Here is an 11410-nt window from a genome sequence, read left to right on the forward strand (position 1 = left end):
ATGACTGTTCTCTGGTTATTCTGACAGAGTAACAATATATCATTATTATTCATCATCTTCTTTTACAATGGTATTTTGACCTCTATTTATAGTGTGGGGTGTTTACAATTTCCACATAAATCCATAAATGGAAGAATAATGTCATGGGGACAAAGTGTCCTTATCAATCCCATAAAATTGGGAGTGGATTTCGTATTGTCAGGGATCTGGTTTACCTCAAATAGGGTATGTGGCTCTCGTCTCTATTTATTTAGCAGTTTTATTATTATGCGAGCTGAACGGTTAGACTAGTGAGCTAGAAGTATCGCTGAGAGCTTGCTTGGTTAGGCCAGCGAGCTGGAAGCATCACTAAGAACTCGTTTGGTTCTGTGGTTTAAGCTCGGGTCTCAGCGATGTGTGATATTGTTCTAACAAGCTCGGCCTTAAGCCTATTAGACCATCCCCAACCCAAAACTTCAAAATGATACAACTTTTACAATAAAATGGTGCAATTTTTACACTATCATATTAAGTCATCTCCAGCCCATTACATCAAAACTTATACCAAATGAATAGTATTATTTATATTTTCTTATTTATTTAATTCATAAAAATTAATTTATTTCAAAAAATTATTTAATTATTTATGTAATGGCAAATTAAATATTTGTCTTTCATTTTAAGTATATGTTGGAATTTATTTTTAATGTTTACGTTTCTGTATTACTCACGTTGTTCTCAACTTTTTAAATTTTATGAGGTAAAATATTTTTTGTTGTTAAATAATTATAATTATTTTTGCTTAATTTTAATTTATTATATTCTTAAAAATAATGATCAAATTAAATATATAAATTAAGACTAAAATCAATAATTATACATACTAAAACAAAATTAAAAAAGGATATAATGGGAATAACATTTTTTTACATTGACAGAGAAAGGGTAATTTGGGCATAAACTTCCCACGACAAAATGCCATGGATGAACAATGGGATGCCATATTTGGCGTCCCATTGTTCATCACACCATTTTGGTGTGATGTTTTGTCGTCTCATTAGAGACGGTCTTAGGTTTCGGGAGATTAAGTCGATCTACTGGGTTGAGTCTAGCCCATAAAAAGTGATCTAAAAAAATACCCATAACAGATACCATCATTAGCTTTTGTTTATAAAATTCATAAACTAGATAGTGAGTTACTATTTAAATAATTAATAAACGATGGATTATAAATAAAAAATATATTCTTTAATAGTTTTTATTGAATAAAAAGAGGAATGTGATATAACTAATATAGTGACCATTTATGAATCTACATATGAGTTTTTTTTTTTTTGAAAAATGTTTGATTTAAATCATAACTATTAATAGAAATGTGAATTTGTCATCTTAGCTCCATTACAATGAATGTCAACGTTTAGAATTAGTTGATAGTGATTCGTAGGCTCATAATGGGGAATTAAGCCCAAATGAAAGGAGGAGAAACGGAATAGAACGTATGTAAGAGGTTTTTAGGTTATTCGGCCAAAACGATACCTATTTCACAACTATCATCTGATTATTCCGGTAGAGTAACAATATGTTATTATTGTCATTATCTCTTATAATGGTGTTTTTAACTCCTATTTATAGTGAAAGTTGTTTACGATTGCATAAAATACAAAAGTATAAAGATGATATTATGGGGGACAGCGTGTCCTTATCATCTTCATCAAATCGAGAGTGAGTTCCGTATTATCAAGGATCTGATTTGCCTCACATAAAGTAAGTAGGTCCCTTTCATTCAGTAGTAATATTGCTATGCAAGCTAAACGATTAAGCCAGCGAAATAAAAATACCGTTGTTGGATAAACCCAATCCATGAGGAGTAGCGCAGTAAATACCCATAACAGTGAAGAATATAAAATTTATGCCATGAGTTTAGATGATCACGTAACGAAAATGAGTTGATGGTTCATAGTTCAAGCTTGAGAGATAAATAATAAAAAAGAAACCGTTGAATTGCATAGATTACAATCCATTGTTGGGGGTTTTGTTTAAAAAAAAAAAAAAGTGAAATAAAAGTACGAGGGGATCAGCATCCGTTACTTTCTCTAATTTAAAAATTCGAAGTCAGTCAGGAAGTCATGTTAACTATTGCATGAAAATGGAAAGAAAGGGGAAAGGAAAATCCGTAGTGTGGAAAGAGTAGGACCTAGGAGCAAAGCAAGAACTGCAAAGCTACACATTTTCTCTCTTTTCCTGCCTTGATGGACCGAGCGATAGGGCAGAAGCTCAGCTAAGGTTGAGGCTATGAGAGCATTGAAGTTGGATTTGCTGGACAAGACGTTAAAAGAAAAAATGTCATTGAGAACATTCATCAAACACATGGGGCGCGTCACTTCCGCCCCCACTCTCTCGCACCTCCACAGTCGCCGCCGCCACAGCGCAGACCAGCCGCCGCTGCCGCAGCACCAGCAAGAAGACCCGTATTCGCTACTGAAAGAAGACCCAATTCAAGTGATCTCGGACCTCTGGGTCCGAGCCTTCTCCGACCGTCAAACCCGCAGACCTTTCACCAACCTCACCGGCTTCCTCTCCAAGCTCGACCTCTGGGTGCTGGCCTACCAGCGCACGTGCGCCCACGTGACCGGCTCTTTCCCTTCCCGCGCCGCCCTGCAATCGAAAGTCCTCCACGACCTCCTCTCCCTGCGAAACGCCGTAGTTCGCGGCCGCTTCCTCTGGAACGCCAAGGCTGAGATCTACATTCGCAGCCCCCACGAAAAACCTTCCTCCAAATTGCTCTCCAAACGTGCCACCGTGCATTTTCAAGACCATGTGGTTCAGGAAGTCCTCCTGCTGATTCTCGAGCCCATTTTGGAGGCTCGGTTCTCGTCGAAATCGCACGCGTTTCGGCCCGGTCGGAACGCCCATACGGCTATTCGGACCATTCGCAGTAATTTTGCCGGGTACCTGTGGTACTTGAAAGGCGATGTAAGTGGAATTTTTGATGGCGTTGATGTGAATTTTGTGATGGGTTGTGTTGAGCAGGCTTTGAAGGATAGGAAAGTTCTTTGTCTGATCAGATTGGGGCTTAAAACACCAATAAAGAATGAATCACAATGCGGTAGTGGAGGTGAAGACGAGATTGCGAAGAAAAGGAAGAACAAGAAAGTGGGTCGTAGGAGGAACAAGACTCTAAATGAGAATGAGCCAAAGCCAGACCCATATTGGCTGAGAACTTTCTATAGTTTCGCACCTGAGGAGGCTGCCAAGGTACCTAGCTACGGTTGTTGTGGTATTCTTAGTCCTTTGCTCGCTAATGTGTGCCTTAATGAATTGGATCATGTAATGGAAGAGAAAATTGTTGAGTTCTTTAGGCCTTCCGAGCTTGATTCAATTTGGAAAGATTCTGGCGATGAGGGTAGTCATAACCCCGCTTGGCCAGAGTTTGTTCCATCAAGTGGAAGGGACAGAACGAGGAAAATGGATTATATTCGCTATGGGGGCCATTTTTTAATTGGGATCCGGGGACCTAGAGATGAGGCAGTGAGAATCCGCAAAGAAATAATACAATTTTGTGAGAGCAAATATGGCTTGAGGCTGGACAACTCAAAGGTGCAAATAGAACACATTAGTAGAGGAATTCAGTTTTTGGACCATATAATATGTCTCCGGGTGATACATCCTACTCTTCATTACACTAAAACTGGTGGTGAAATTGTGAGTAAGAAAGGGGTTGGCACTTTGCTTTCAGTTACAGCTAGCTTACAACAATGTGCTCGTCAATTTAGAAAGCTCAAGCTCGTTAAGGGTGATAAGGATCCAGAGCCACTGCCTTGCACTCCAATGCTGTACTCAGGTCAAGCTCATACTAATGCACAGATGAACAAGTTCCTCGAGACCATGGCAGATTGGTACAGATATGCAGATAACCGCAAAAAAGTTGTTGCATTTTTTGCATATGTGATACGGAGTTCTTTGGCTAAATTGTATGCTGCCAGGTATCAACTCAAATCACGTGCAAAGGTATATCAGATAGCTTCTCGGGATCTTAGTCATCCATTGAGGACAAGTAGCAACAGTTGTATGCCTGAATATTCTGATCTTTTGAAAATGGCATATGTTGATGCCATTGAGGGGGTACAGTTTTCTCGCATGTCCTTAATACCGTCTTGTGATTACACTCCATTCCCAAGAAATTGGTTTCCTGAACATGAGAGGGTGTTGCGTGAATATATCAGATTACAAAACCCCAAATTCTTCGGTGAGTTGCAGGGATCAGTCAAACATGACAGTTTAAATGTGCCTCAAGATGAGATATCTGAAATTGTTTGGGACTGCAAGACACTAGGAATTCACAGCTTCTTGCCTAATCATGGAAAAGAAACAACAAATGCTTCATTGCTACCACTGTAAATTCAGTCATGAAATTGAAGAAACACAGTTTTAATGATGGTGATCTCTTCAAGGAGGTCTCCTCAAAAGGATGAAGGAGCATTTCCAACCTGCCTAATGCGTATGGAGGTCAGATGCACCTAGTCTGAATGTGTTTTCTGTTAGAATCACATGCTTTATATTATCAAAGATTTTTATATTATTTTCACTCTAGTGCCTATCGTTTATATAACAAACAAAATGAATCAAGGCATGTGAAAGGGGAGAAGTCGAAAGCCTAGTATTGATGAGAGTCGATATGTTTTGAAGGAGACATGCTACCATCAAACATGCCTATATAATTACTGAAAGGAATGGAGACACGAGAAAGAAGAAAAGTAGAAACTCACGTAACAATAAGATTCAAATCTTTTTAAAAAAGACATGACCTCGATCAAGAACAAATATCCCATAAAATGGCCAAATGAATCAAGGCATGAGAAAGGAAAAGAAGTAGAGACCTCTGTATCAATAAGACCCTCTTATGTCTTAAGAATGCATGACTGCGTCGATGTAGAGAACTGTAGTTTCAAGATGGCTCTGAATCTGATTGTGTCTGTTGTATTCAGTCCTGCTATAGCTATTGGATCTAGTTTAGATGGTGTTGGAGAAAAATGACGGCTGAGGTTCTGGTTAGGACCGTTAGGTTGGTTTAGCGGGGGGGCATGGGGTTAAATCATGCTTCATTCAACAGATATGACTCTGGCAGTAAGTGGTCAATGAGAGTGGGAGAAGAGAAGGTTTTGGCAGTGGTGGCTCAATGTGTAGCTGTGGATGGCGGCTGGTGATGGTTGGGTTGCATGGTTTGTGTGTGTGTGTGTCAGAGAGAGAGAGAGAGAGAGGGTGCTGGATAATGTGAGAAAATAAACCAATAATTTCTGATCCCTGCATATTCAAAATTTGATGAAGAAGTTGACAATGAATAAAAAGGCGATTCAAAAAAATATTGCTGACAAATACAAACAAGGGTATTCCAAGAGTTTCTTGTTTTCTCCTTCACAACTAGTGCGTCATATTCGTGAACTTTGGAATTAGGTTTAAAATCCTTCTCATTATCTGGATGTTGGAAAGGTAAAAGATAAAATGAATAATTAATTCGTCATAAAAAGTATAGATTTCTTGGGGTTGAGATAAATATCATAGCCTCGAGTTATACTTAAAACTACTTCTCTCTAGCATTTATTGCCATTTTTTACATCTTATAGTTGTTCCCATTCGACTCTTAACGCTAGGTAATACAGCTAGCCCTTAATGTATTTTTATTTTTGTTTTTATTAGTTGAAGACATGGTTATTCCCATCTTCCAGCTCAAAAGCCAGAGATGGGGAAGCTATGGACAAGGCCGGAAACGTTGCGACTTCTGGGCCATAAACAAACATCTGGCCAATCTGCTTGTTCTTCTTCTGCTTCTTTTAAAGATTTGTGACGGCTGTTTTAACCACTCATAAATCATAAATTGTTCTTTATACTAGAATAGTGATGGTAGCAAACTCCCCACCTAGATTTACCTTGTAGAATTAAAGCTTGCATAATGATAATGGTGATGGTGACAATAAATAATTCAAGACATTAATATTTAATAATTGTCCTCTTTTTTATTGCTGACCTGTAATCGTCTTCTTTATTAATGAGTTAATGCTACTCAAGTTTAACTTTGTCAGAGTTCCTTTTCTTTTCTTTTTTTATTACCCTGAAATTTTAACTTGGGTAAAAATGGTCTGGAAAGTGCATCATCAACCACTTTTGAGGTACTAGAAATTAAAATGGCCAGCAAAGCTTGGTAGCAAGCAATGTCCTTTCTGTCATTGCAGTCATTTCGTTTCAAATCGATGGTTTATTTGTCACTTGCTGCTGGAATAAGGCATGGAGATCTCACTCAACAATTCATGAGCGTTATGGGTACCAACCCAATTCAAGTGTAGCTTTAATGGCAAAATTGTCCTTTTTCTTAAAGCATTGCAAATATTCAACTTTGGGACAGGCGAGTCTAACAAGTGTTTCACACCTTTTTTTTGAGAGGATTGGAGTGGAATCTTTTATTGAATGAATGCAATATTACATAAATTCTAGATTTTTAACTATCTTTTATCTGTAGTATATTTTCAAAAAGGGGCATATATAAACAATTTCATGGGGTAAAAAAAAAAAAAACTAGCTCCACAGAAAAATAAATTGTTACTTCGGATTGAAAAAATGATTAAAAATATAACTGTGAATGCTGAATGCAAATATCCATGTAATATACAATTTTCCGACCAGGCTGGACTTAAAATATACCTCCAGACCCAACCCTACCCGACCACGCAATTACAATATGATCTTAAAATGCATCGTAAATCCTATTTCTCTTCTATCCATTCTTTCTCTAATTTATTCTTTTTTCAAATAAAATATACGTAACTGTGAAGCACCAACCTGTTCCAATTTGTCAGCTTTTCTCTGTGCAAGATGGGTGGCTGGTTAGTTGGGCGGATTCTTTAATCAATTCAACCAAAGTGACAAAAACTAGGTCAATCATGGGGTTCCCCCCACATCTCTAAAAGATAGCTCTCACATCTGCTATTGCTGCTGCCATTAACAAAACCACCAGAAACAGCCCTCTTTGTCCTCCTGCTGCTGGACCCACCACCAGGTCCTAGGTTGTGCCTGTACTCAACTGCAATTTGTTCAAACACTTCCACTTCAAACATGTTCATCTTCAGCTTTGGCTTCATCTTGTCCCTCACATATGCAAATGGCAGTTGGTCTCTTGGGTTGAATGCTTCCAGTTCATTGAACAGTAGGCAGGAGAAGCGGTTGCTCCCCACACTGTGCTTTCTTAGTATTAGGGCACTGTCTGGAACATCTGCAAACCAATGCCCACAAATTGGTTCTCATCAAACTGGGATCAAACCAACATAAATTCATCTTCTGTTTAGGAGAAAGCTTGAAAAGTGTACTTGCCTAAACGACAGAAATAGGTTAATGCCTAGTTTTAGCAAAATTCATTTTCGGTTGCCAGTTACCAAAAAACCCACCAAGATTTCTCCACAGATGTGCTTGAAAGGTCTACATACAAGTAATTAAAAGTTTGGCTAAGATAGTTGATATAGTTTACTGAAAGTATCAGCTTCTGGGCTCCCGCTAGTGAAAGATCAAGGCAGGCGCTATCAAACATAGAATGCGGTAAAGGTAGTAGAATACACTTAATTAGAAAAAAAGATAAACCTGGCAAGCTTCACGAACAATCCTAAAGTTGCCTAGGCTACGGGAGAAACTTCACGAGGACTCCAAGCTGTGATATTTCTTTCTAAAAGCGTGTTCTTGGGGCCTACCATTTGATAGAAATTTAATAGCAGGAATGGGCCTATTTCTAAAGCATTTCTCAATCAGTGACCGAATTGCTTTTATCGCAAGATATAGCCATAGTTCAATTGATTCCATGATGTAGGTAGACCAATTACTAGAAACTTCTCATTGTTCTAGTATAACTTATCCCCAACAAAAGAACAAAATACAACCCATCTCCTATAAAAGAACAAAATACAGCTCATTACATTTCAAAGTGGCTTCATCAACATCTCAAGTGGGAATCAACTTTTATATATATATATATATATATAATTACATACATACAAAGTAGCTAAGGTAGTTGCAAAAATGCATATCATTTACACCAAATTCCTCCCTGCATATTAATATTTCGTCATGCCATGTTACCATTTCTTTTATACTTTTTTCGTGATTCATAAAAGCATTTTCAATGGGGAGTAGTATATGGGGTGCCATTTCCATAACTGCCAAAATGACACCCTGAATTAAAAATTAACCACTCCAATGAGGTGAGATATGGGGTTATAAAATGGCAACAACCCTCTTGGGGTGCCATTTTTGTAACCTTTGGAAAGAGAAAAAAGAAGAGATGCAAACTTCAACCACCATTTTTAATTAGTCTATTTTAACTTTTATTATAAAATATTAATTATTTGAATTTAAAATTTAATAAAAAATATTAAAATATTAATGATACCTCTAATTTGGCACTTGCCATTGGAACAGATTTATTTTTTAAAAATACTATAATACTATTCAAAGTTGTAAATAGGTAATTTAGTACTCTAAAATGACACTCCCATTAGAGATGCTCTAACTGTGTTTTGTAAAAAATGAAGACCATAGTGGAATGGCAAATTTTCTCTTCTTTCTTATTCTTTTCAGAGAAGCGTAAAAGAAATACAGTGATAATACAGTACCTGAAGGGTAGGGGTGCTTTTTGGGTGTCCAAGGCTGCAAGCCATTCTCACAGTATGTCTCCATTTGCTTCTTTAATGAATCCACATCAAACCATTTCCTCCACCTTGCAGTTGCCATGGCTTCTTCCATAGTGTGAATGTAATATGGATGTCTAGAAATAGCCATATCCACATTCTCAGATATAACAAGCGAATGAATCAACAACAACGGATCAACCACAAGCTGCAGCTTTGCATCTATCCAAATGCTATATTTCGAGTTTGGGAAGAGTCTATGAACTAAGTATTTTGGTATCATCCCATTCATCGCCGCACTCTCATACAGACGCTCAACCGAGACTCTTACAATTCTCCAAACGCCAATGCTGTACTCGTTGGAATCTTTTGGAATTAAGTTGTGGTAATCAAGTGTTCTGAGTGTGGAATCATCTGCAAACATAAAGAAACAAACAAAACCTGGGGTTTTCGAGCCAAGGCCCTTTGGCTGCCGGATTTTGTCATGGTCACCAAAAATAGCTGAGACCACAACCACTCCGGCACAATTTTCCATCGCCTTTCGATCTGCATCGTACAAAAACAAGAAGTTGCAAACATTAAAAAGGGCCAATTGTCATATCATCTCATCCAAATTCAATTGATCATCTCCCAAAACGAAAGAAAAAAGAAGAAACAGGGGTATATCAAGATTTTTGGATAATTCGTTCACAACTCCTATGATTATCACAAGGCAAAATCTAGAAACAGAATTCATATTTATATTTTCTTGCAAGTTTCCTGAAATCTAGAAGTGGTGAAGTCTTCAATGCCCACACAAGAAAATGAAAATTTGTCCAAAGAGCTGCCGATCCCACCAGAATTCTCGAGAAAAAAGGAAAGCAAACAAAACCAAATTCTAAACATTCCGAAGATCAAAGCCGAAACCAAACCAACCATGATCACTGACTGGAAAATCCTTGAAGAACCCGCAGGGAACCTCAAATCCAGCATCGTCGGAATGATCGAAAGACGAAACCCTCTCCCACACATCGAAATTCCCACCGAAACTCCTCGCCTTCCCCTGCAAATACCTCAAATTCTTACCCGAAGAGCTTGAATTCCGGCATAATTCTCGGATTTCCTTGAACGCCACGAAGTACTCTAACCAAAAAAACAAAAATGAATCAATCAAAACGGGAGAAAAGAAAGAAACAGGAAAGAGGCGAGCTGGAAAGATGGGTACTACCGGAGAAGAAAACAGGGGAGGAACAGGAGGAGCGGAGAGTGGGAACGGCATGCTTGTGCTCGCCATAGGAGGAGGGGTAGGAGAAGAGAGGGGACTGGATGGGGTCAAAGGGCGAAGAGCGGAAGAGGCACTTGGAATTGGCATTGGAGGAGAAAGAGGTGTAGAGGGCGAGGAAGAGGGAGGAGAAGAGGTAGAGCAGAGAGAAACAGAGCAGCTTCGATTGCAAGAGCAGTGGCGTCGTCCTTGCCGTTGCCTTTCCCATAACGTCACTATCTCTAATCACTCTTCAATCTTCATTGGTTTCAGTTCCCCATCCCCGCTTTTGCTTCAGACTCTCCGCAATCAAACACTCTTCAAATTGTTTTCTGTTTTGTTTTTTGTCACCCCCAAATATCGACTAATTAAGGTAATTAATCGATTTGATTTAATTTTTTTCTTAATTAAGTTGGAGTTTGGGTTCTAAAAATTAGACTTAAATGATATTAGCTTCAGTTTGAGTTTAGGCTCTTGAGTCTATAAATCCGATCCAAATTCATCATCACTTGTAAAATTTATTATTATTTTTTTCCTTTCTCTATTTCAGGAATGTCTTTTTGTGATGCTTTTGTTAATTGTGAGTCATTTAATATAAATTTATTAGACACATTTAATATGGTAACATTTGTACTAACCTTTAATAAACAATACTTTTAACATTTTACTTAAATTTAATAGAATGACATGAAATGACATTCACAATGAAATTAGGATTATCGAGATATAATTTTGAATATTTCATATTTTAGTTGTCTTTTTTCAAATCTCGATGTGATCAAGAAACGTGTAATGCCAAAAAACATATCGAGATTCTTTATGTGTGATTGCTCCTTTTAAAGTCTGTCTAAACACAAACTATTTTTCTTAAAAAAACAAAAAAAAAAAAATTGGAAATATAACACACAAGTAGTTTTGTTGTGTGGTATGGATCATGTGAGTGCATGTGGCCACGAGAACTTGGTGACAACAGCTTGGCCTACTACTACTATTATCACGGCATGGTTGTTGGGAGTTTGGCCATCCCATCAATGTTTCAAGCTTTATTTCATTTTACTCCTTTCTACAAAACCTTTTAATTAAAAGAAATTATATAAGAACTAAATTTTTATATAACCTGATAAAATAATAAAAATCTATTTCATTTATAATTATGCATTTAAAAAAATTATATTTTTAAAATGTCACTATTATATACATAAAAAAAAATACACTTATTATATTTTAAAGAGTTGATTCATAAGATAGTACCATGCATAAATCCTTGGTACAGAGTTAGTAAGAAAAACAAAAAAGAAATAAATCATCAAAATGGTTGTAATTGGTATAATGCTCATGTGTATTGCATGATCCATCCAAACAAAAAGGACAAAATAAGGACTTGGCATTGACTTTTTTTTTTTCTTTTTTTTAATAATTTAGGTGTCCAAACTTCTTTTACTTAGTCATGAAAGAGATCGACATTCTTTCCTAATTTAATTTTTGAATAAATTGAATATGGTTCTAAGTTTATACACTTTTAATTAGA

At 37.2% G+C, this 11410-nt stretch overlaps 2 protein-coding genes across 3 annotated transcripts; one reads left to right on the forward strand and one right to left on the reverse strand.

The window, feature by feature from the left end:
• The first annotated feature begins 2082 nt into the window (after window positions 1-2082).
• LOC127792785 (nuclear intron maturase 1, mitochondrial) lies at window positions 2083-5862 on the forward strand. Of its 2 annotated transcripts, XR_008021220.1 has the most exons (2): window positions 2083-4485; window positions 5674-5862. XR_008021220.1 is itself a non-coding variant. In XM_052323370.1 (1 exon), exon 1 carries the CDS (start codon window positions 2272-2274, stop codon window positions 4375-4377), a length of 2106 nt encoding a protein of 701 aa, XP_052179330.1. In that variant the 5' UTR covers window positions 2083-2271; the 3' UTR covers window positions 4378-4564. The 2 variants fall into 2 exon arrangements, 1 of the variants encoding a protein (XP_052179330.1); XM_052323370.1 differs by lacking the exon at window positions 5674-5862 and having other exon boundaries at window positions 2083-4564.
• Window positions 5863-6547: 685 nt separating this feature from the next.
• Window positions 6548-10192, reverse strand: LOC127792800 (probable hexosyltransferase MUCI70). Its single transcript, XM_052323387.1, has 4 exons — window positions 9850-10192; window positions 9558-9764; window positions 8628-9188; window positions 6548-7240 (listed from the first exon to the last, which is right to left on the reverse strand). The coding sequence occupies exons 1-4, from the start codon at window positions 10109-10111 to the stop codon at window positions 6906-6908; spliced, it is 1365 nt and encodes a 454-aa protein (XP_052179347.1). The 5' UTR covers window positions 10112-10192; the 3' UTR covers window positions 6548-6905.
• Between the last annotated feature and the right edge of the window lie 1218 nt (window positions 10193-11410).

The sequence above is a fragment of the Diospyros lotus genome, unplaced genomic scaffold (genome assembly GCF_014633365.1).
Source record: "Diospyros lotus cultivar Yz01 unplaced genomic scaffold, ASM1463336v1 superscaf1, whole genome shotgun sequence".
Classification (NCBI taxonomy): Eukaryota; Viridiplantae; Streptophyta; class Magnoliopsida; order Ericales; family Ebenaceae; genus Diospyros; species Diospyros lotus.

Bases quoted from the DNA above. Each gene is read 5' to 3' on its own strand.
- LOC127792800 (XM_052323387.1), bottom strand. From the start codon at position 10,111: ATGGGAAAGGCAACGGCAAGGACGACGCCACTGCTCTTGCAATCGAAG. The intron at 9,765-9,849 runs GTAGTACCCATC...TTTTTTGGTTAG, and splicing joins CTCCCCTGTTTTCTTCTCCG to AGTACTTCGTGGCGTTCAAG. The intron at 7,241-8,627 runs GTACTGTATTAT...ATTGGTTTGCAG, and splicing joins AAAGCACCCCTACCCTTCAG to ATGTTCCAGACAGTGCCCTA.
- LOC127792785 (XM_052323370.1), top strand. From the start codon at position 2,272: ATGAGAGCATTGAAGTTGGATTTGCTGGACAAGACGTTAAAAGAAAAA.